General features: G+C 54.5%; 1 protein-coding gene across 2 annotated transcripts in view; it reads left to right on the top strand.

The window, feature by feature from the left end:
* Positions 1-24,373, top strand: part of FCGBP (Fc gamma binding protein) — a 41,951-nt gene that overhangs the window by 15,675 nt on the left and 1,903 nt on the right. For both annotated transcript variants that reach the window (XM_061139293.1, XM_061139292.1), the window contains 13 exons: positions 722-1,289; positions 2,063-2,655; positions 3,900-4,494; positions 4,599-4,798; positions 6,678-6,819; positions 9,595-9,932; positions 11,020-11,593; positions 11,895-12,511; positions 13,114-13,657; positions 15,432-16,003; positions 16,338-16,911; positions 17,915-18,114; positions 21,758-22,141. In XM_061139293.1, coding sequence (XP_060995276.1) covers positions 722-1,289; positions 2,063-2,655; positions 3,900-4,494; positions 4,599-4,798; positions 6,678-6,819; positions 9,595-9,932; positions 11,020-11,593; positions 11,895-12,511; positions 13,114-13,657; positions 15,432-16,003; positions 16,338-16,911; positions 17,915-18,114; positions 21,758-22,141 — 5,901 coding nt within the window. The remainder of the gene's footprint in view (positions 1-721; positions 1,290-2,062; positions 2,656-3,899; positions 4,495-4,598; positions 4,799-6,677; positions 6,820-9,594; positions 9,933-11,019; positions 11,594-11,894; positions 12,512-13,113; positions 13,658-15,431; positions 16,004-16,337; positions 16,912-17,914; positions 18,115-21,757; positions 22,142-24,373) is intronic.

Genomic DNA, 24,373 nt, shown 5'->3' with positions numbered 1-24,373 from the left:
TAAATGTAGTGGAAAAACGGTGGCTTCCCAGGTGGCACAGTGGTAAAGAATCTGCCTGTCAATGCAGGAGATGTGAGTTCTGTCCCCGGGATGGGAAGATCCCCTGGAGAAGGGAATGGCAACACACTCCAGTATTCTTGCCTGGGGAATCCCATGGAAGAGCCTGGAGGGCTACAGTTCATGGGATCACAAAGACTCGGATATGACTGAAGCGACTTAGCACACACCCATAGTAGGAATAAAAAAAAGAAGAAGAAAGAAAGCCAGTGTGAGTTAGGAGCAGAAAGAGTGAGGGAGAGAGTGGGAGAAAGGTTAGGTCAGGGAGGTAACAAGGGAGACAGATCCTGCAGGTTTTGAAGGCCATGGGTTAGGGATTTAGATTTAAGCAAATACCTGAAGGATGAAGGGCTTCCCAGATGGCACTAGCAGTAAAGAACCCTCCTGTCAGTACAGGAGACATAAGAGACCTGGTTTTGACCCCTGGGTCAGGAAGATCCCCTGGAGGAGGGCATGGCAACCCACTCCAGTATTCTTGCCTGGAGAACCCCATGGACGGGGAGGTGGATGGTGTGCCAGGTAGAGGGGAATACCAAGTGCAGAGGCCCTGAGGGGCATCAGGAGAATAGCAAGGAGCCCAGAAGAGCCAGAGCTGAGTGAGTGAAGGGAGGGCCACAGAGCCTCGGCTACCCTGACCTCTTGGTCCTCTCCCATCTCTCCCCAGGTGGACAATATCCTTCAGTACCTGCCCTTCCGGGCGGCAGATGGGCAGATGCAGATGTTCCGCCAGGGCAAAAATGCTGTCATCCGCACAGACTTTGGCCTGACAGTCACCTACGACTGGAACGCCCATGTGACCGTCAAGGCACCCACCAGCTACGCTGGGGCCCTGTGTGGGCTCTGCGGGAACTTCAATGAGGACCCATCTGACGACTTAGCTCTGAAGGGTGGAGGCCAAGCTGCCAACGCACTGGCCTTCGGAAATAGCTGGCAGGAGGAAACAAGGCCGGGCTGCGGAGCGGCCGAGCCAGGCGACTGTCCCAAGCTGGACTCCCTGGTGGCTGAGCAGCTGCAGAGCAAGAAGGAGTGTGGGATCCTCGCCGACCCCAGTGGTCCCTTCCGGGAGTGCCACCAAACGCTGGACCCACAGGGTGCTGTGCGAGACTGTGTCTATGACCGCTGCCTCCTGCCGGGCCAGTCCGGGCCTCTGTGTGACGCTCTGGCGGCCTACGCTGACGCGTGCCAGGCTGCCGAGGTCACCGTGCACCCCTGGAGGAGTGAGGAACTTTGCCGTGAGTACCAGGAGTGACAGCTGGGGGGCTCGGCCTTATGTACATTCATTAATGTTTAGATAGCATTAAGTCACTTAATTTTTATAACAGCTCCGTGAGGTAGGGGTGTGGTTATACCCATTTAACAGATGAGGAAACAGAGGTTTTTACTTCATTGTCACTAACTTACATTTAAATGGGCCATGTGTGGCTCTTGTATTGGACGGTGCAGAGAGACTTGATTGGGTTCAGTTTCAGGGTTTTTTGTTTTTGTGGAAACCCCCTGTTTTATAATCTGGGGTGGTGAGTTTGGAGCGAGGAATGGGGATTCTTTTTCATTGTTTTCTTTACCACCCTGGGCAACTATTTTAATTTTCTATAGAATTACTACTACTACCACTGGTACTACATTACTGCTATAGAACAAAGAAGCTAAAAATACCGCATTCACAAATACACTGCATAGATTATAGAGACACATGCCTATGTATGTTAAAATATATATCACAGATCCACAACTTGTTACCAACTTGAATAAGGTCATTAAAGACAGTACAGATGACCCCAGGCCACAGTTAAGTTGGAATAGAAACTTAATCATCAGGATTAGATTAACTGTGATGTAATGTTTCCTGGGCCCCACTGAACCAAGGGGCTCCTTGCCGCTGGACTGCTTATACATGTGAGTGTCTGTGTGTGCATATGGGTGTGCACGTGTGTGTGTCGGGGGGGGGGGGTCTTTGGTGTCCCCAGGGAGCACGGCTGCTTCGTCCTGATGGCCCCTTTCCCCGCAGCGCTGAGCTGCCCATCTCACAGTCACTACGAGGAGTGTTCCTACGGCTGCCCGCTGTCCTGCGGAGACCTCCCGGTGCCCGGGGGCTGTGGCTTCGAATGCAAAGAGGGCTGCGTGTGTGACGAGGGCTTCGTGCTCAATGGTGAGTCCTGTGTGCCGGTGGCCTCCTGCGGCTGCGTGTACCAGGGCGCCTACTACCCGCCTGAACAGACCTTCTACCCGGGACCCGAGTGCGATTCCCTTTGCTACTGCGAGGAGGGCGGGCTGGTGTCCTGCGTGCCATCCAGCTGTGGCCCTCACGAGGCCTGCCAGCCGTCCAATGGTGTCCTGGGCTGCGTGGCTGTGGGCTCTACCACCTGCCAGGCATCGGGAGACCCCCATTACACCACCTTCGACGGCCAACGCTTCGACTTCATGGGTACCTGTGTGTACGTGCTGGCTCAGACCTGTGGGACTCGGCCTGGCCTGCCCCAGTTTGCCGTCCTGCAGGAGAATGTGGCCTGGGGCAATGGGAAAGTCAGTGTGACCAAGGCGATCACCGTCCAGGTGGCCAACTACACCCTGCGGCTGGAGCAGAATCAGTGGAAAGTCACGGTGAGAATAGCCCAGAACGTGAAGGGGAGGGGTCTTCGGTAGAGGGCAGGTCTGTGCGCGGGGCGTGCACAGATCTCAGCTGAGGGGCAGGGGGCACAGAGCTCTGAGTAGATGTGGAGGGCATTGGGTCCCCCAGGAGAGGAGGTGCCAGTCAGAGCCTACAGTGGGGAACCAAGGAGGGTGGAGACCTTGGGGACCTGGGCCTTCTCCCATGTGGCTTAGTCTCCCCTCTCCTTGCCCTTTTTTTAAAAATTTGTTTAGTTATAACTGTGCTGAGTCTTCCTGGCTGTCCACAGTCTCTCTAGCTGTGGTGAGTGGGGGCCACTCTTCTTGTGGTGCTCGGCGTCTCATTGCAGTGGCTTCTCTTGTTTGTGAGCACGGGCTCTAGGGCGCAGGGCTTCATAGTTGTGACTCCCAGGCTCCAGAGCACAGGCTCAGTAGTTGTAACACACGGGCTTGGGATCTTCTCGGACCCAAGACATTGAACCCGTGTCCCATGCATTGGAAGGCGGATTCTTTACCACTGAACCACTGTGGAATCACTCCCTGACCCTTGATTATCCCCTCCGGACATCCCCCCCAACCCCCTCCTCCCTTCCACTCCACCTTCCCCTCCACCTGCCCCTCCCTCCTGGTCTCTGCTGTCATAAGAGACTCTATTGAGACCTATATTCATTTCCTGAAACTGCCGTAACAACTCACCACCACCTTGGTGGCTTAAAACAACGGAAATTTATTCTCTCACAGCTGTGGAGGCCAGAAGTCCAAAATCAAAGTATGGGCAAGAGACGCACCCCCCAGGGGTTCTGGGGGAGAACCCTCCCCCTCCTCCCACTGCTTCTGGGGGTTCCAGGTGCTCCTGGCTTGTACCCCCATCGCTCCAGCCCCATCTTCATTTTTCACACAGCCTTCTCCTCTGGGTTTGCCTGTACCTTCTCCTCTTCCTGCTCTTTTAGGGACATTTGTCATTGGATGTAGGGTCCACCCTAATCCAGGACGATCCCATCTCAAGATCTCTACCCTGATTACCTCTCCAAATACGGTCATATTCTGAGGTTCTTGGCAGACATATCTTTGGGGAGCCACCTATCAACCCACTATGAACCCTATTATTATGCCCATTTTACACATATGGAAACTAAGACCCAGAGAGGTGAGATCCCACAGATCTTCAGTGTCAGGCAGGGGCCTGATCTAGGGTCTCGAAGTGTACCCTCTGAAGCCCGGCCTGTCCTCCCTCCTAGGTGAACGGCGTGGACAGGAGGCTGCCCGTGGTGCTGGACGAGGGCCGGATCCGTGTCTTCCAACACGGCTCCGACGTCGTGATCGAGACTGACTTCGGCCTGCGTGTGGCCTATGACCTCGTGTACAACGTGCGGGTCACCGTCCCAGGCAACTACTACCAGCAGCTGTGTGGCCTGTGTGGGAACTACAACGGCGACCCCAAGGACGACTTCCAGAAGCCGGATGGCTCGCAGGCGGGCAGCGCCAATGAGTTTGGCAACTCCTGGGAGGAGAAAGTGCCTGACTCACCCTGCCTGCCGCCCCCCACCTGCCAGCCGGGCAGCGAGGGCTGTGACTCAGAGCTGGAGTGTAAACCGGAGCTGCAGGACAAATACAAACAACAGGAGTTCTGCGGGCTCCTCACCAGCCCCACAGGGCCGCTGGCCGCCTGCCACAAGCTCCTGGACCCTCAGGGCCACTTGCAAAACTGTGTCTTCGACCTCTGTGTGGGCGGCGGCAATGAGAGCATTCTCTGCGACAACATCCACGCCTACGTGAGCGCCTGCCAGGCGGCTGGAGGCCACGTGGAACCCTGGAGGACGGAGTCTTTCTGTCGTGAGTGAGGGGCAGGGAGGGGGAGGTAGAGACACGGAAGGGGCAGACCCTGGGCCCCACCACCTCTCACTCCCGGGGCCCTGACCTGCACCCCCTATTTGCAGCCATGCCGTGCCCCCCCAACAGCCACTACGAGGTTTGCGCAGACACCTGCTCCCTGGGCTGCTCCGCACTCAGCGCCCCCCCGCAGTGCCCAGAGAGCTGCGCAGAGGGGTGCCAGTGTGACTCCGGCTTCCTCAGTGATGGCCAAGGCTGCGTGCCCATCCAAGAGTGCGGCTGCTACCACAACGGCATCTACTACGAGGTAGGGACCCCGCTGTCCTGGGCAGAATGGGGGCTGCATGCTGGACCCCCCCCCTCCTACAGCCTGTCCATTTGGCCTCCTGACCGTCTCTCCTGTCTGCTCCTCTTCCCCTCACATGGCCCCACCGTGGTCCAGTTTGTCCACTTTTGCTCCCTCTGGTCTACCATCCCCACAGTAGCAGGTAAGACCTTTGTAAATATGACCACAGGTCCCGCAACTTGAGGTCTTCCCATTTGGTGCCAGTGGTAAAGAACCCACCTGCCAAAGCAGGAAATGTAAGAGACATGGGTTTGATCTTTGGGTTGGGAAGATCCCCTGGAGAAGGGCATGGCAACCCACTCCAGCATTCTTGCCTGGAGAATCCCCATGGACAGAGGAGCCTGGCAGGCTGCAGTCCATTGGGTCACAAAGAGTTGGAAACGACTGAAGCGCCTTGGCAGACATGCATGTACCCACAACTTGAAACCCTCCCCTGGTTCTTCAGGTCAAGTTTTGGCTTTGTATCCCAGGTGTAGATTTCAATTTTGTTATATCAGAGGCTGACTCCCTCTGTGTCCTTCTCCCTTGCTCAGAGTTACTGCTTTTCCTTTGAACATGTGTTATGTAAAGTCTGTCTCTCTTAAAGGTCTGAGAGCTCTGTCAGGGCAAGAACCCTATGTGTTTTCCTCCTCATATGAATAACAACAGTACTACAGCAAACAGGTAGATGGTGCTTGCTGTGTGCCAGTTACTACTTTAAGTGCTGTGTAAACAATACACACACGTGTGTGTGTTAAGTCACTTCATTCGTGTCCAACTCTTTGTGACCCTATGGACTGTAGCCGACCAGGCTTCTTTGTCCATGGGATTCTCTAGGCAAGAGTACATGAGTGGGTTGCCATTTCCTTGTCCACGGGATCTTCCCGACCCAGGGGCAGAACTTGCATCTTTTACATCTCCTGCATTGGCATGCAGCTTCTTTACCACTAGCACCACCTGGGAAGCCCACAGTATACATGCATTTTATTTATTCATGTATAATATATATATTATAATGTTATATATAAACCTTTTACTATAAAAATTTTCACACTGGCAAACGTCAAGGGAGCAGTATAATAAATCTCCATGTACCTGTCACTCAGCTTCAAAAATAATCAACATTTTCCCAGTCTTGTTTCATCTCTACCCCTGTTTCCTCTCCAGTCTGGATATTTAAAGGAAATCCCTTTTCATTTCATCTGTACTTTATATGTATTATTAACTCAGTTATGCTTTAACAGGGCTTCCCTGATGGCTCAATGGTAAAGAACCTGCTTGCCAATGCAGGAGATGTGGGTTCGATTCCTGGGTTGGGAAGATCCCCTGGAGGAGGAAGTGGCAACCCACTCCAGTATTCTTGCCTGGGGAAAATTCTATGGACAGAGGAGCCTGGCAGGCTACAGTCCATGGGGTTGCAAAAGAATCAGATACGACTTAGCGACTAAACAACAACATACTTTAATAAGTTGGTGCTATTACTACCTGCAACTTACAGGTGAGGAAACTCAGGCATAACGAGGCTCAATTTGTGCAGAGTGATGTAACTTGGAAAGAGCAGAAACCAGCTTCAGACCCAGGCAATCAGCTCCAGATCCTATGTTCTTAATTCCCACATTACACCGTTTCTCTCATACAGAAGACAGTTAGTGGATATTTCAGAATAAATGAATGAGTAAATGAATGAAAGCAAATGAATGAGTGAATTGGACCCCAAGGCCATGCTGTGCTTTAGTTTCACAGATAAAGGGCCACCCTGCCGGAAGATGTCCCTTTTACATCCTCTGGACCGCCTCTGCCTAGAACACTGCAGTTGCCAGAGTCAGCCCGGCCCTGACAGCCTTGTCTTCTGTCCCCACAGCCCGAGAAGGTGGTGCTCACTGAGAACTGCCAGCAACAGTGTGTGTGCCAGCCTGGCAAAGGCCTGGTGTGCCAGAGCCACAGCTGCAGTGCCGGGCAGGTGTGCCAGCCCTCGGGAGGTGTCCTGAGCTGCGTCACCAAAGGTGCTGGGTTGGGGCCGGGGCGGGTGCAGCGAGGGGGACAGAGGACAGGGACTCCGGAGCTGAGGGTGGTGTCACCCGGGTCTTCATGGTGGCAGGCACAGAGGACCAACAACGGGAGTCTCAGACCTGGGCACCCGTAGGCTAGGATTTCCAGGGCTGGGGCAGCGGCCCTCCAGGCGGGGAGGCAGGGACTCTTATGGTAGAAAGCAGGCAGTGGGAACCCTCAGGAATAGGTTTCCCCAGGCAGATGGCAGAGGCCCTCTGCATAAGGCAGAGACCAGAGAACTTCTTCTCTAAAAGGCCAGAGGGTAAATATTTAAACTTGCAGGCCATATGGTCTTTGTCCCTATTACTCAACTCTCACTTTGCAGAATGCAATCAGCTGTAGACCAGGTAAGTGAAGGGGTGTGACTCCAATGAAATTTTATTTGCAGAAACAGGCAGCTGGCAGTGCATAGTTTGCTGGTCACTGGTATGCGGAATTAGGCTCACGGTTTCAGTCACCATCCCCAAGGGGCAGGGGAGACCGGGACCCACAGGGACAGAAAGCAGAGTCCTGGTGCTCCCTAGTGGTCCAGTGGTTAAGACTTCTCCTTCCAGGGCAGGGGGTGTGCGCTCCATCCCTGGTTGGGGAGCTAAGATCCCACACACCTCTGGACCAAAAACACAGAAAGTAAAACAGAAGCAATAGTGTAACAAATAAAGACTTTTAAAAAATGGTCCACATCAAAAATATCTTAAAGAGAGAAAGCAGAGTCCTGAGGTCTCAGGCAGAGATCTCCCGAAGGCCAGGGTCTTGAATACAGCGCCTGCCTCAAGTGGAGGTTCAGGATTTATAGAGATACACCCTCACACAGTGACACCTCTCAGGATTAAGTCTGAGACACAAAGCCACCCCCCAGGACTGATTTCTTGGGTGAAGGGCAGAGAAAATTCCCTTATTCCTGAGGATAAATGGATATACCTCCAGGACTGACTGAGATATCGGGGCTCGTGGGCTGGATAACAGGAACTCCCAGGGACCCTGTTATCTTGGTCTGAATCCAAAAGGGAGACAGAAACCACACATGCTATGTCGCTTCAATCATGTCCAACTCTGTGCGACCCTATGGACTGTTTCCCACCAGTCTCCTCTCTCCATGGGATTTTCCAGCAATAATACTGGAGTGGGTTGCATTGCCCCAGTGCAAGTCTCCTGCATTGGCAGGCGGATTCTTTACCACTAGTGCCACCTGGGAAGCCGCACAGGAGCTTAAATAGGGAAAGTTTAACAGAATTCTTTGCTTGTAATAGAGATTGACTACTAAAGAACGCTAATGAACACAGGAAGAGTAGCTGTAGGGTGCAGCCCCCGCCCCAAAGGTCACAACAGAGCACCTAAGGAAGGGAGGAATTGGGACGACAGCCCCCACGTCAAGGCTGACAGGCAGATCTTATTGGAGGGTGGCAGACAGTTTGTGCAGGCTGGAGCTGGCAGGCGGGAAAACCCTAACTGGGGTGCTGGCGAACTCACTGGGAAGCCACCTGCTGGGGTGCACAGGGAGACCAGCAGGGGCCAGTGGACCTCACTAAGCAGGCGCCTCACAAGCTGCTGGTGCCACTTGCCACCAGGAGCCCAGAGAGCAAAGCCTGCTAGAAGCAGAAGCCGCCCCTTCCTCCTGCGGTGACCCTCTAGCTCGCTCTACTGACGAAGCCCAACTCCACTGGAGGACTTGGAGCTAAGAAGCAGTCAACTGAAAACTGGCACATAGGGAGAGAGGAGGTTTTAAGGCTGGGGTCTTGGGCCTAGAGGCTTCCCTGGTGGCTCAGTGGTAAAGAACCCATCAGTCAATGCAGGAGACGTGGGTTCTATCCCTGGGTTGAGAAGATCCCCTAGGGGAAGGAAATGGCAACCCACTCCAGTATTCTTGCCTGGGAAATCCCGTGGACTGGCGAGCCTGGTGGGCTACAGTCCATGGGGTAGCAAAAGAGTTGGATACAACTTAGCGACTAAACAACAGTAACAACTTGGGCATAGGGATTCCAAAAACTGGGCTCACTGATTCAGTGGCCCTAGGAAGGGAGTCCTAGACAAAGAGACCCTCGGAGGCAGGGCCTGAGGAATGAGATCTCCCAAGACCAGGCTCTCAGGCACAGCAATCCCAGGGAGATGGAGTCTGGAACAGAGGGTTCGCCAGGCTATGAGACTTAGAAAAAGGGACCCTGGGGACAGGCTCTCAAATGGTGGGACCTCTGAGGTTAGTTTCCCACCAGAAAGTTCATGCAGTACCTTGGTCTTGGGCGCAGAGACCTCCAGGACCTGGGCTCAGATGCGGTGGCCTCCAGGAGGCTGAGAGCCCAGGACACAGAGGACCCTTGGCTGTGGGTGTCCTTAGGATGCCTGCAGGGCTGGCATCACAGACACAGGCACCCCTGTGGTCTCAGACTTCAGTCCTCTGGAGCTGAGATCTCAAGCAAGGGGACCCCAGATCCTGGGTCACAGAGGTAGGGACTGGAACCTGTGTGTTGGCTGCAAGGACCTTGGGGCCTGAGTCTCAGAAGGGGGACCTTTGACAGGGTCTCAGACACAGCTTCAGACATGGGAGTAGGGGCACCCAGGATCTGATCTCAGAAATGGCAGACTGGGGGCCAGCCTCTCAAATGGAAGGACCCTGGAACCTGGTCTTCCCGACCCCGCACCCCAGGAGCCCTCAGAGCTGGTGTCCCGGCTGATTCTGGGAAGAAACTGGCTTTCTGCCTAGCAGCCCCTCAAGGTCCTCTCTCCTCTGCCCCCAGACCCATGCCACGATGTGACGTGTCGGCCACAGGAGACGTGCCAGGATAAGAATGGCCAGGGCGTGTGCGTGCCCAACTACCAGGCCACGTGCTGGCTGTGGGGCGACCCACACTACCACTCCTTCGACGGCTGGAACTTTGACTTCCAGGGCACCTGTGACTATGTGCTGGCATCAACCAACTGCTCAGGGAACAATGCCCAGGGCCTCACACCCTTCACTGTCACCACCAAGAACGAGAACCGGGGCAACCCCTCTGTGTCCTACGTGAGGCTGGTCACCGTGACCACCCTCAACACCCACATCGCCATCCACAAAGGCGAGATCGGCAAAGTCCGGGTAAGGCTGGTCCCGAGTCCCCAGGTAGGGTGGGAAGGGTCCTGCCGGTCATAGGTGGGGAGCTCAGGGCTCTCTCTCTTCACTTGGTCCTGAAACAAAATAGCAAGAGCAACGATAATTACATCACCCTATTGGGAATTAAATGAGTCTAGCCCTTCATTAAGGGCTTTCATGCAGGACTTCAGAATTTGCCTTTTTAGACATCTGGGTTTGAATCCACCCTGTCCTTATAAGATGTGTGATACTGGGCAAGTGACTTGACTTGGTGGGCCTCAGTTTCCTCATCTGTGAAGTGGGGATCATAGCAGGCACTGCCCCACAGTGACGTGATGCATGTAAAGTGCTCAGCTGAGGGTCTGACCCAGGTAAGCACCCTTGATTGTTTGCGAGGGAACAGATGAGAGGCCCCGAGCCTCAGACATGGAGAGAAATTCAAGGAGATCCAGAGAGAGCGAGATGGGCTGCCCTTTCTGTCCAGAATAGTGGAGATGCAGATTAATGGCAGCTCACAGGCAGAGAATAATTTATGGAACAGAGTAGGCACTCAATAAACAATGGTGAGTGAGTGGAAGAGGTGGCCAGACACACAGGGATGCACAGGAAATAAGGAGAGGGGGGGGACTAGGTGAGTAAGACCCAGAGAAACACCAGAGAGATGGACGCAGAGAGAGAAAGTAACACACACACAGATGCAGAGAGAGAGAGAACGCACTAGTGAGAGAGAAACAGAGAGGGAAGAGGACCCAGGGAAAGAGAAAGAGAGACAGAGTGAGGGAAACTCAGAGAGAGAGAGACCAGAGAGAGCGCAATAGGTCCATATATAGAAAGAGAAAGACAGAGATGGAAGAAGGGAGAGATGGAGAGCAAAAGAGAAACCCAGAAAAAGCCACAGGGTGGGCTTTCCTTCTCCAGGGCCTGGACTAGAGCTGATGTCCAGTGTTTGTCAAATGATTCTATGAGCAGCAGTCATAAGGAAGGCCTTGGCAGCTCCCAGCCATGGCGGGATGAGCGAGGGAGACAGGGGGCCAGGTCTGGGCCTCCACATCTCCAGTGACCTGGTTTGCCTCCCGCCCCCCTCTCCTCCCAGGTGAATGGTGTGCTGAGGGCGTTGCCTGTCTCTGAGGCCAACGGGCGGCTTTCAGTGACCCACGGTGCATCCAAAGCGGTGCTGGCCACTGACTTCGGGCTGCAGGTCACCTACGATTGGAACTGGCGCGTGGAGGTGACACTGCCCAGCAGCTACCACGGCGCCGTGTGTGGGCTCTGCGGGAACATGGACCGCAACCTGAGCAACGACCAAGCCTTCCCCAACGGCACCCTGGCCCCCTCCATACCCATCTGGGGCGGCAGCTGGCGGGTTCCAGGCTGGGACCCACTGTGCTGGGATGAATGTCAGGGGTCCTGCCCGACCTGCGCTGAGGACCGACTGGAGGAGTACGGGGGCCCCGGCTTCTGCGGCCCCCTGGTCCCTGGCTCCGGAGGCCCCTTCGCCGCCTGCCATGAGCACGTGGCCCCTGATAGCTTCTTCAAGGGCTGCGTTCTGGATGTCTGCCTGGGCGGTGGGGCCAAGGACATACTTTGCCAGGCTCTGGCTACCTATGCTGCTGCCTGCCAAGCCGCTGGGATCGTCATTAAGGACTGGAGGACGGAGGCCGGCTGTGGTGAGCACTGGGGGCAAGGGTCCCGCCTCTTTGGAGCTGGTTTGATTTCATTCCAGTCCTTTCGGGTCTGTTTGTTTGTTTCTCTTTGTCTCGCTGTTTGTTTTTGTGTCTCGGTCTCCTGGCCCTTGTCTCCTGTGTCAGCCTTTGGTTGTCTATTTCTCCTCTTCTCTCTTCCTGTCCATGGGTCTTCTGTTGTCTCTTATTCTGTCCCTCTCGGTCTCTGTCTGGCTCGTCCTACCCTATCCTCAGACCCCACCTCCTGACACCATTCTCTCTCTTCTTTCTCTTCGTCCACCTACAGAGCTCCCCTGCCCGGAGAACAGCCACTACGAGCTCTGTGGCCCACCCTGCCCAGCAAGCTGCCCATCTCCCACGCCTAACACCACCCCTGCCGTATGTGAGGGCCCCTGCGTGGAGGGCTGCCAGTGCGACTCAGGCTTCGTGTTGAGTGCCGACCACTGCGTCCCCCTGGAAGGCGGCTGCGGCTGCTGGGCCAACGGCACCTACCACGAGGCCGGCAGCGAGTTCTGGGCTGATGCCACCTGCTCCCAGCGGTGCCAATGCGGGCCCGGAGGTGGCTCGCTGGTCTGCAAGCCTGCCAGCTGTGGGCAAGGTGAAGAGTGTGCCCTCCTGCCCTCAGGCCAGCAGGGCTGCCAACCTGTCAGCACAGCCGAGTGTCAGGCCTGGGGTGACCCCCATTACATCACCCTGGATGGGCACCGATTCGACTTCCAAGGCGCCTGCGAGTACCTGCTGAGTGCACCCTGCCATGACCCACCCAAGGGGGCTGAGAACTTCACAGTCACGGTAGCCAACGAGCACCGGGGCAGCCAGGCCGTCAGTTACACCCGCACTGTCACCCTGCACATCTACGGCCACAGCTTCACCCTCAGTGCCGGCTGGCCCCGGCAGCTGCAGGTGAGCGGTCTATGGACCAGCATGTGCCAGCCCTGGGGCTGCCTGGGATAGTTAGGGGTCTGCCAATTCCCTGACTGCCTTTCACAGGCTAATGGGGCAGATGGAGGGATTCACAGTAGGGGGCTTGGAGCAGTGGCTTCCCCAACTCTGAGCCTTGGTTTACTCCTCTGTGAAATGGGTCTAAGAAAAGTATCTGCTTCAGAGGGTAGTGTGAAGAGCCAATGATATCCTGTCTATAAAAAAAAAAATTTAGTTCAATCATGTCCATCTCTTTGCGACTCCACCAACGGTAGCCCACCAGGCTCCTCTGTCCATGGGATTCTCCAGACAAGAATACTGGAGTGGGTTGCCATTTCCTTCTCTAGGGTATTTTCCCCACTCAGGGATCGAACCCGGTTCTCCTGCCTGCAGGTGGATTCCTTACCACTGAGCCACCGTGGAAGTCGTTATTATTACTACAACTAATAACTATTACAAGGAGGGGGAGGTGCCGCGCACAAGGTGTCTCCGCCCCCGCCCCAGCCCCCAGTAGATAGTGGAGTCAAGATTCGAACCTGTGCCTCCGACGTTCAGTAACCCCCACTCCCGCACCGCCCCTGCAGGTGGACGGCAAGCTGGTGGCCCTGCCCTTCCAGCTGGACTCCCGCGTGCACGCCTACTTGAGCGGCGCAGACGTGGTGGTGAACACAGCCTCCGGGATCTCGCTGGCTTTCGACGGAGACAGCAACGTGCGCCTGCGCGTGCCGGCGGCGTACGCGGGCGCCCTCTGTGGGCTGTGCGGGAACTACAACAAGAACCCCAACGACGACCTGGACGCGGTGGAGGGGAAGCCCGACCGCTGGCAAGTGGGCGGCGCCGCGGGCTGCGGAGAGTGCGTGCCCGGGCCGTGCCCCGAACCCTGCACGCCCGAGCAGCAGGAGCCCTTCGGCGGCCCAGACGCCTGCGGCGTGATTTCGGCCGCCGAAGGCCCGCTGGCTCCCTGCCACAGCCTCATTCCGCCCGAGCAGTACTTCCAGGCCTGCTTGCTGGACGCCTGCCAGGCTCAGGGCCATCCAGGAGGCCTCTGCCCGGCCGTGGCCGCCTATGTGGCAGCCTGCCAGGCCGCTGGGGCTCAGCTCGGCGAGTGGAGGCGGCCGGACTTCTGTCGTGAGTACTGATCCTTGCATGGGACACAGTGGAGTCTCTCCTCCTACCCTCTTTCCTGGGCCCTGAGACAAGTGCCTTCTCTGTGGGGAATAGGCACCAGCCCGCCTTCCCTTAGCCTGTGAAAGAAATACCTTGGCATTCACACACTGGAATATTCCCAGTGACATACTGCAGTGGGAGAGACTCATACACGTGGTTAGAAACCCTGGGTCCAGTTGTTCAGTCCCTAAGTTGTGTCTGATTCTTTGTGACCCTGTGGACTACAATGCACCAGGCTTCCCTGTCCTTCACTACCTCTCAGAATTTGCTCAAACTCATGTCTGTTGAGTCACTGATGCCATTCAACCATTTTGTCTTCTGTCGTCCCCTTCTCCTCCTGCCTTCAATCTTTCCAAGCATCAGGGTCTTTTCCAGTGAGTTGGCTCTTCACATCAGGTGGCCAAAGTTTTGGAGCTTCCGCTTCAACATCAGTCCTTCAAATGGATATTCAGGGTTGATTTCCTTTAGGGTTGACTGGCTTGATCTCTTTGCTGTCCAAGGGACTCTCAAGAGTCTTCTCCTGTACCACAATTCGAAAGCATCACTTCTTTGGTGCTCAGCCTTCTTTATGATCCAGCTCTCACATCTGTACATGACTACTGGAAAAACCATAGCGTTAACTAGATGGACCTTTGTCAGCAAAGAGATGTCCATGTCCAGTCCAGTACACTGTCAGGATTCATGCACTCAGATAGACTGGGGTGACTGATCACCCCAGTAGATTCTCTCAGTTACCTCTGGTCAGAGAGACCTAGAGAGTTACACCTGGTCAGATGCCTCTGTTGTTGTTGTTGTTTAGTTGCTCAGTTGTGTCTGACTCAACCCCATGGATTATAGCTCTTCAGGCTCCTCTGTCCATGCAATTCTCCAGGCAGTAGTGGAGTGGTTTGGCATGTCCTTCTCCAAGGGATGTTCCCAACCCAGGGGTGGAACCCAGGTCTCCTGCATTGGCAGGCAGATTGTTTACACTGAGCCACCAGGGAAGCGCCAGATGCCTCTAGACTGTTTGTTTTTTTTTTTTAAACAGAGTAATGCACAGGGTCAGATAGATTTTGTCTCATAACCTCAGACAGGGCCTCCTCTGGTTAGAGACACTTGATCACATTTACACAGAGACACACGTAGGCAGATATACCTTTCTGGTGGAATCAGGACCCTGACATAGCCCCAGGAAGATACATACAGGTTCATGGTCAGAGAATCCTGGGCAGTTCCCCTCAGGCAGATCTCCTGGTCACATTTATCCTGTCATCTTCACCCAATGATATACGTGTGGTCAGAGTCACACACTGACAGACGTTGTCAGAGAGACTGTGAGAGGCTTCCAGACCAGGCATCCAGAGGCAGGCATACTCAGATGGATTCATACCCTAAGATGCCTCTGGCCCTATACCCCAGCAAGAGTCACACCCTGAGATACTCACGGTCAGTTCTAACCCTGCATATCTTGGTCAGATATATGAGGTTGGACTCACCCAGTCAGACTGACTTGATCTTTAGAAATACTTGAGCTGGTTGACACACAGCCTGGCTGGAGAGACCTGCTTCCCAGATCCCCGCACTGAATCCCCCATTGGCTGTGCTGGGTCAGACGCCCCACTCCGATCCCTGGACAGATTCACGCATGAGATATCCCAGGCAAAACACACAGGTTCACCCCGGCAGCGTCTCCCGCTCGGTGCCTTCCCGGCGTCGCCCTCCCTCAGCCCTGCCTCCTTCCCCTCTTGTCCCGCAGCCGCCCAGTGCCCTGACCACAGCCACTACCAGCTCTGCGGCGATTCCTGCCCCGTGAGCTGCCCCAGCCTCTCCGCGCCCGAGGGCTGCGTGTCCACCTGCCGTGAGGGGTGCGTCTGCGACGCCGGCTTCGTGCTCAGCGGAGACGCCTGCGTGCCTGTGGGCCAGTGCGGCTGCCTCCACGAGGGCCGCTACTACCCGCTGGGTGAGACCTTCTACCCGGGCCCCGAGTGTGGGCGGCGCTGCCAGTGTGGACCCGGCGGTCAAGTCAGCTGCCAGGAGGGCCAGACCTGCAGGCCCTACGAGGAGTGCCGGGTACAGGACGGTGTCCAGGCCTGTCGCCCCACCGGCTGTGGCCGCTGCCTGGCCAATGGGGGCACCCACTACATTACCCTGGATGGACGCGTCTATGACCTGCATGGCTCCTGCTCCTATATCTTGGCCCAGGTCTGCCACCCACAGCCTGGGGACGAGGACTTTACCATCGTGCTTGAGAAGAATGCGGCTGGAGATCCCCAACGTGTGGTGGTTACTGTGGCCGGCCAGGTTGTGAGCCTGGCTCGGGGCCCACAGGTAAGTGGACCCCGCCTTACTCTTGGCGGGGGGGAGGGTCTGAGGAGGAGAGGGCCTAACCTAGAGATTTTGAGAGAGAGATGAACCCAGTGCAAGGGGACTCTGAGGACATAGATCTGTCCTGGGGGCCTGAAGGAGACACGGCCCCAGCCTTGGGGATTGAGGAGACACTGTCAGCCTGGGGCCTCTGACGGGAACATACCCTGCCCTGGGAAGTCTCTGGGGGACATGGCCTCACCCCAGTGGAACTGAGAGAGAGAGAGAGTCTGTGGCCTGGGAGTCCGAGGAGACAGGCTAACCTGTGCTTCTCTGAGTCCCTGACCCTTCCATCCAGGTCACTGTGGATGGTGAGGCTGTAGCCCTGCCCGTGGCTGTGGGCCATGTGCGGGTGACGGCCGAGGGCCGGAACATGGTTCTGCAGACAACCAAGGACCTGCGGCTTCTCTTTGATGGCGACGCCCACATCCTCATTTCCATCCCTTCGACCTTCCGTGACCGGCTCTGCGGCCTCTGTGGCAACTTCAATGGCAACTGGAATGACGACTTTGTCCTGCCCAGCGGTGACACGACCTCCAGTGTGGATGCCTTTGGAGCTGCATGGCGGGCTCCTGGCTCCTCCCAGGGCTGCAGCGAGGGCTGCGGACCCCAAGGCTGCCCCGTGTGCTCAGCAGAGCAGACGGCACCATACGAGAGCCTCGAGGCCTGCGGGCGGCTCGCGGACGCCAAAGGCCCCTTCTCAGCCTGCCATGCCGTGCTGAGCCCCTCTGAGTACTTCCGCCAGTGCGTGTATGACCTCTGTGCCCAGAAGGGCAACATCACCTACCTCTGCCGCAGCCTGGCAGCTTACACAGCAGCCTGCCAGGCTGCCGGCGTGGCCGTGAAGCCCTGGAGGACAGACAGCTTCTGCCGTGAGTGTCTGGGGACCCTTGGGAGGACTCCAGCTGGGGCTCGGTGCCCCCTGTTGTGTCTGTATCTCAGGGGCAAGGCCCCAGTTCCTCCCTTAGCACACCCTGCTCTGGCTTTGCTCCTGCCCGGCTGACTGGCCCTTCTCAGACTCCTTTCAGGGGTCCCCTCTCCTGAAACCTTCTCTTACCGTTCTCAGGGCCCTTCCTGGACATCTTCTGTGGTGACCTGGGAGTGTGGGTCAGGCAGGTCAGGAGCTCACATAGTAAAACTTGAGTCTCACCCAGGCCCCTGCCCCGCCCTGGCCAGGATGGGACCATCACCCCTTAGATCCTTCAGGACAAGGCAGCTACTCCCTCAGACCCCTAGCCCAAGACTGTACCTCTTAGCTAACCTCTAGTCAGGGCTTATCTGTTTCCTTCAAACCCCCAGGACAAGGCTGTGTCTCCTTGGACTCTCCTGGACACAGCAGTGGCCACTCATGACCCCAGGGCAGAGCTGTGTCTCCTTCATTCTTCTCAGGGCAGGACCTACATGCAGGCAGTGGACACTGTCTGTCTTCCTCTCTGACCTGTCTCCTGACTGCCAGCCTCACGGGTCCAGTGACCTCCTGAACACTTTCCACTAGGTGTCCTTAGGGGGCCATCCACACACCTCCTGTGTTCCCATGTGACATTAGCATTTCACCCCAAACTTAATCTTCTTATTTTTCAATCTTGATCTTCATCTCAAGGCAGCCACACCATCCACCCGTTGCTTAGCCAGAGCCCAGGCCCTCACTCTGGGTGCTTCTCCTGGGTCCTCACAGCTCCCATCCTGGCCCTGACCTTCTGTCTGTATTTCCCCTGATCACACTGGGCCGCCACAGTCTGTCCCACTGACATGAGCCCCACAGGGCAGGGCCTGGAGCTGTGTCCCCAGCGCCGGCAGCTCAGAGCCGTGTGTGCAGTGGGCCCCGTTCATTACTCAGTGGGCAGCCGTGACCCCACCCCACTCCTTTCTCTGCAGCGCTGCAGTGCCCAGCCAACAGCCACTACTCCGTCTGCACGCGCTCCTGCCAGGGCTCCTGCGCGGCTCTTTCTGGCCTCACGGGCTGCACCACCCGCTGCTTTGAGGGCTGTCAGTGTGACGACCGCTTCCTGCTGTCCCAGGGTGTCTGCATTCCTGTCCAAGACTGCGGCTGCACCCACGATGGCCGATACTTGCCGGTGAGGAGGAGTTCGAAGTGGGCAGGGAGGGTGGAGGAGCTTGAGGTTCAGCGGTAAAGAACCCGCCTGCCAATGCAGGAAATGCGGGTTCGATCCTTGGGTCAGGAGGGTCCCCTGGAAAAGGAAATGGCAACCCACTCCAGAATTCTTGCCTGGAAAATTCCATGGACAGAGGAGCCTGGTGGGCTGCAGTCCATGGGGTCGCAAAGAGTCAGACACGACTAAAGTGACTAAACAGCAAACAAGGAGCTTGAGGTGGGCAAGGAGGATGGAGGAGCTTGAGGGGGACTCAGATTTTATTTTCTTTTTTTTAAAAAACTTTTTATTTTGTATTGGGGTATGGCCAATTGACAATATTGTGATGGTTTCAGGTGGGCAGCAAAGGGACTCAGTCATACATATACATGTATCCATTCTCCCCCAAACTCCCCTCCCATCCAGCTGCCACATCACATTAAGCACAGTTCCAAAAAATCAGTCCTTGCCGGTTATCCATTTTAAACATAGCAGTGTGTACATGTCCACCCCGAACACCCTAACTATCCCTTCCCCCCACCCTCCCCCTAGGGAACTGTAAGTTCATCCTCTAAGTCTGTGGAGACTCAGGGTTTCTGTGCCGACCTCCTCGAGGATGGGGACAGGGAGGCTGCCACATTCCCTGCCGTGTGACTCAACACTGGTGAAGTCCCAGTGTTAGTTTCCTGTGGTGGCTGTGACAAATGACCACAGCTTGGTGCCTTAACACAAGAGAAATTTATTCTCTTGTTTAGTTATAGAGGCCAGAAGTCAGAAATCAGAATAGGTGGGCCAAAGTGTCGGCTCTAGGGGGAAATCTGTACCTTGTCTCTCCTGGCTTTTGATGGCTGCAGGCATTCCTTGGCTTATGGCCTTGTCTTTGGTTGTTTCTGGTTGCCCTGGTGGATCAGATGGTAAAGAATCCTCCTGCAATGCAGGAGATGCAGGTTTGTCCCTGAGTCGGGAAGATCCCCTGGAGAAGGAAATGGCAACCCACTCCAGTATTCTTGCCTGGGAAATCCCATGGACAGAGGAGCCTAGCAGGCTACTGTCCATGGGGTCTCAAAGAGTCAGACACGACAGAATGACTAACACTTTCACTATTTTAGTCCCTGAGTTGGGTCTGACTCTTTGCAACCCCATTGACTGTGGCCTGCCAGGCTCCTGTGTCAATGGGAGTCTCCAGGCAAGAATACTAGAGTGGGTTGCCACTTCCTCCTTCAGGGGATCTTCCTGACCCAGGGACCAAACCCACATCTTCTGCATTGGCAGGTGGATTCTTTACCACTGAGCCACCTGGGAAGCTCTTGGCTTGTGGCCACATCACTCCAATTTCTGCTTCCATGCCACATGTGCCCCCTCTTTGCTGTGTGCCCTAAAATCTCCCTCTGCCTCCTCTTCTAAGAATATACTTGATTGTGTTTAAAGCCCACCAGGATTAATCTCTCCATCTCAAGATCCTTAATCACATCTGCGAACACCCTTTCTCCATATAAGGTGACATTTAGTAGCTCTGGGCATTAGGACCTGATATCTTTGTAGAGAGGGTGTTATTGGGCCTACTTCAGTCCTCTCTGTGAGCCTCATTTTTTCTATCTGTAAAATGGGGTTAACCGTCTTCCTTGCACCCTAGGTGTCTGAGGAGTCAGGGGTGATTGAAAGGCACTTGCTGAGCACTGGGCCTCACCCTCCACATTCATCACACCCAGGAAAAATAACAGTAATTTACAGCAGTGTAGTAGGTAGCACCCTGGAGAGGGAAACGGCAACCCACTGCAGTGTTCTTGCCTGGAGAATTCCAGGAACAGAGGAGCCTGGTGGGCTGCCGTCTATGGGGTTGCACAGAGTCGGACACGACTGAAGTGACTTAGCAGCAGCAGCAGTAGGTAGCACAGCTATAGTCATTTAATAATGGGAACTGAAAGTTAAGAATTGATTTATTTTTGTGACGGATTTTTTAAAAAATTAGTTTATTTTTGGCAGTGCTGGGTCTTTGTTGCTGCTCGGGCTTTTCTCTAGTTGTGGCGCGTTGGGGCCACTCTCTAGTTGCGGTGCATGGGTTTCTCATTGTGGTGGCCTCTCTTCTTGCAGAGCACAGGCTCTAGAGCACACGGGCTTCAGCAGCTGTAACACGTGGGCTCAGCAGTTGTGGCTCCCGGGCTTTAGAGCACAGGCTCAGTAGTTGTGGTACACAGGCTTAGTTGCTCCAAGGCTTGTGGGATCTTTCTGGACCTGGGATGGGGTTCGACATGGGTTTGTGTTTCCTGTATTGGCAGAGATGGATTCTTTACCACTGAACCCCCAGTGAAGCCCATGATTGATGCTTTTGGAGCTCAACTATGCACTAAGTTGGTTATAGATGTTAAGTCATTCGATAGTCACAGCAATTCTATGAGACACGGACTATTGTTATGTGCCCCATTTTACAGATGACAAAGAGAAGCCAGCCCAAGGCTACCCATTAGCAAGGAAGGAGTCTGGGGTTCATACCCCAGCAGCCTGAACTCACCTCTGAACCACGAGGCTGTCCTGCTTCTTCAGAAGCATGTTTGTCAAATAAAGGAAAGATAGATTACCACAGTCCTTCCCCATTCATCTCTTTTTATTTATTTATTTTTTTTTGCTGCAGCATGCAGGCTTCTCTCTAGTTGTGGCACACAGGTTCTGTAGTTCCAGCATGCAGACTCAGTTGCCCCACAGTGTGTGGGATCTTGGTTCCCTGACCAGGGATTGAACTTGTGACCCATGCATTGCAAGGCAGAGTCTTAACCACTGGACCACCAGGGAAGTCCCTCATCCTAGTTTTATTAATAGCAGAACGGTAGGCTGGAAGGTCTAGAAGTGCAGGACTTCTTGGAAAGAAGATGCTAAGCAAAAAAAAAAAAAACTTTTGGTCACAGTTCTGCAACTCTGCTATTTGGCCTGGGCTCAGCAGGGCAGTTCTTCTGCCATCCCCTGGGCTCACTCATACTTCTATAGTCCCCCAGTGGGTTAGCTGAGGGCTAGCCGTCCCTCTTCCATGAGATCTCTTCTCCTCGGGTGGGCTAGCCTGTGGTGGCTGGATAGGGTTCCGAGAAAGAGTAGTAAAGCTGTAAGGTCTCTTGAGGTTCAGGCTTGAACCTGGCACAGGGTTGCTTCTGCTGCATTGCAATAACCGAGGCATAGTCTTAAGTCCAGCTCAGATTAATGGGAAAGGGGAAATAGACTACATTTCTTTCTTCTTAAGAAAACATTTTTTTCTTTTTTAAAAAATTTGTTTTTTTTTTGGCTGTGCTGTGGTTGAGTCTTCATCACTGCACGTGAGCTTTCCCCGGTTGCAGTGAGCAGGGACTCCTCTTCATTGTAGTACCCGAGCTTCTCACTGCGCAGCTTCTCATTCTAGAGTACAGGCTCAGTAGTTTCGGCCCAGGGGCTTAGTTGCCCCTCGGCATGTGGGATCTTCCTGGGCCAGGGATCAAACCTGTGTCCCCTGCATTGGTTGGCAGACTCATCCACTGGGCCACCAGGGAAGTCCTCCATGTCTTAGAGGAAGTTACTGCAGCATCACCCTGGATGGATCCAGAGGGTGGAAGGTGGTGGTGTGTTTGCAGTCCACCACTCCTTGTGACCTACCCTCTTCTATGCACAGGTGAACTCCTCCCTGCTCACCTCGGACTGCAGCCAGCGCTGTTCCTGTTCCTCGAGCACTGGCCTGACGTGCCAGGCAGCCAGCTGCCCAGCGGGTCGTGTATGCGAGGTCCAGGCTGGGGCCCGGGACTGCTGGGTCCCCCATGGCCGCTGTTCCCTCTCTGTGGGTGCCAACCTCACCACCTTCGATGGGGCCCATGGCGCCGTCAGCTCCTCTGGTGTCTACGAGATCTCTTTCCGCTGCCCGGGATCACAGGAGACCGTCCCTTGGTACCGTGTGGTTGCCGATGTTCAGCCCTGCAAGGGCAAAGTGGAAGCCGTGGCCCGGGTTCATATCTTCTTCCAGGAGGGGCTAGTGACTGTGACCCAAAACAAGGGCGTATGGGTAAGCCGGGACAAAGGGGCTGTGTCTCCCCTGGGCTTTATTCTTCCTGTTGCAGTGTGCCTTCGTTCCTTGTGGCCTATCTGTCCTAATGTCTGTTTTCTTCACAGATCTCTGCAGTTTGTTTCTCTGGGTTTGTATTTGTGTCAATACTTCAAACTTAGTCCCTCTCTTCTGGCTGAGTTCTTGAGGAGCAAAAGCACAGTCAAGTAACTTAGCCATGTAGATGTTAGTGTTAATCAAGACTCTATGGTTGCAAGTGAGAGAAAACCAATTTCAGAGTGCCTTGAGCAAAACTGAATTTATCGGCCCACGTAACTAGAAAATACAGGGACACAGCCGCGCGAGTGGCTGGATCTAGGTGCCCTGGATTTGTACCTCTGTGTTTAAGACTTGCTGATCACCAGTCAGCTTCATTCTCTGTGACTCCCTCCAACAGACTCATGAAACAGGGATTATCATTATCTCCGTTTACACAGAGGGGAAACCAGGGCCCAAAAAGGAGAAGTCATTTACTCAGGTCACTCAGAGAGTACCTAAGAGATCCAAGCTTTGAACCCACCAGCACTGCCCATGCCCTGAACCACTTTGATGGCCATGGAGTGCTGGTGATGATGGTGTGGACCCAGGGAACCAAGATGGGCCCCAGGCGCAGTGCTAGCTCAGCAGGACCTTTCTTGGAACTCCGTCAATTCCAGGCCACTTGCCTCTGCCCTCAGCTGTCTTTCAGCTTGCTCTCAGGGTCCCCTCAGGCCTGTCACTGTTTGTCTCCTGAGTCCATTCTAGCCCAGATGGGTCCTCCCTTCTGTTCCTCAACTTCCATTGACTTATCACTGCCTTGCATTTGCCAAACTCCACAGTTCTCACCACCCTGATTCCAAATTTCTAGAGATAGACTCTTTGGCCGAATTGAGGGCTGATGCCGACTCATAGTCTGCTCCGCCGTGGCCTGTGTCATAGAGCCTCGTGACCAAACACAGATATCAGGCTGCTCTAAAGCTCCCGAGTCCTGTTTCCATGGCCTGTTCTTGGATTGCAGAGCCACGCACTGGTGTCTTCTAGGTCCAGTAGCGGGGTATAGCCCATGCTCCACACACCCCTCCCCCAGGGGATGGTCTGCATCCCTCCTGCAGTGCAGGGAGATGGTCCAAGACTCAGCCCTGCTTTCAGCAGGGAAGCTTGTGTTCTCTCTTTAGCATAGTCTAGACCAGTCACTCTTTCTCTGACTCTCTGCTGGATCCATAATTCAGGTGGACAGGCCCCTACTCTTTTATTATGTTGAATATGTTCTTAATTTTTTTATTGGGGTGTAGTTGCTTTATAATGTTGTGTTAGTTTCTGTTATATGATGAAGTGAATCAGGCATGTATGTACATGTATCCCCTGACCTCCCTCCCACCCATCTAGGTCATCACAGAGAACCTAGCTGAGCTCCCACACTATACAGCAGGCTCCCGATAGCTATCCGTTTTACACATGGCAGTGCATACACAGTCAACCCTGACCTCCCAGTTCATCCCACTACCCCTCCACCGTGTCCTCATGTGCATTCCCTGTGTCTGCATCTCTATTCCTGCCCTGCAAACAGGTTCGTTTGTACCATTTTTCTAGATTCCAAATCTATGCATTAATATATTTCTTTTTCTGACTTACTTCTCTCTGTGTGACAGACTCTGGGTCCATCCATGTCTCTACAAATGACCCAATTTCATTCCTTTTTATGGCTGAATAATATTCCATTGTGTATATGTACCACATCTTCTTTATCCATTCGTCTATTGATGGAATTTAGGTTGCTTCCATGTCCTGGCTATTGTCAATAGTGCGTCAGTGAATGAACATGGGGGTACATGTGTCTTTTTGATCAATGTTTTTTCTCTGGATATATGCCCAGGAGTGAGATTACTGCAGACCTCTACTCACGACCTTCCTTTGCTCATCTGTCTAGAAACAATCCTCTACACAGCAGACAGATGCTCTATAAATGTGAATCAGATCAGTTCTGCTGATTAAAACTGCTTAAAACTCTGCAGCGACTTCTCAGAACAACATTTCAAACTCAAGCCACCTCCCTTCCATGGCCTGCAAGACTATGTGATCAGACTCCCGCTGGCCTCAACAACCTCATTTCCTCCAACTCCTTCCTGAGCTCACGGGCTGTGCTGATAACAGGCCGAGCTGGCCTTTATGCTGTTCACACAGTGGACCACTCTTGTTCCCGCCGCCAGGCCTCTG

This window comes from Dama dama, chromosome 4 (assembly GCF_033118175.1).
Source record: "Dama dama isolate Ldn47 chromosome 4, ASM3311817v1, whole genome shotgun sequence".
Lineage (NCBI taxonomy): Eukaryota > Metazoa > Chordata > Mammalia > Artiodactyla > Cervidae > Dama > Dama dama.
The sequence above is the reverse complement of the archived record's forward strand: the minus strand, read 5'-3'. Positions and strand labels throughout refer to the sequence as shown.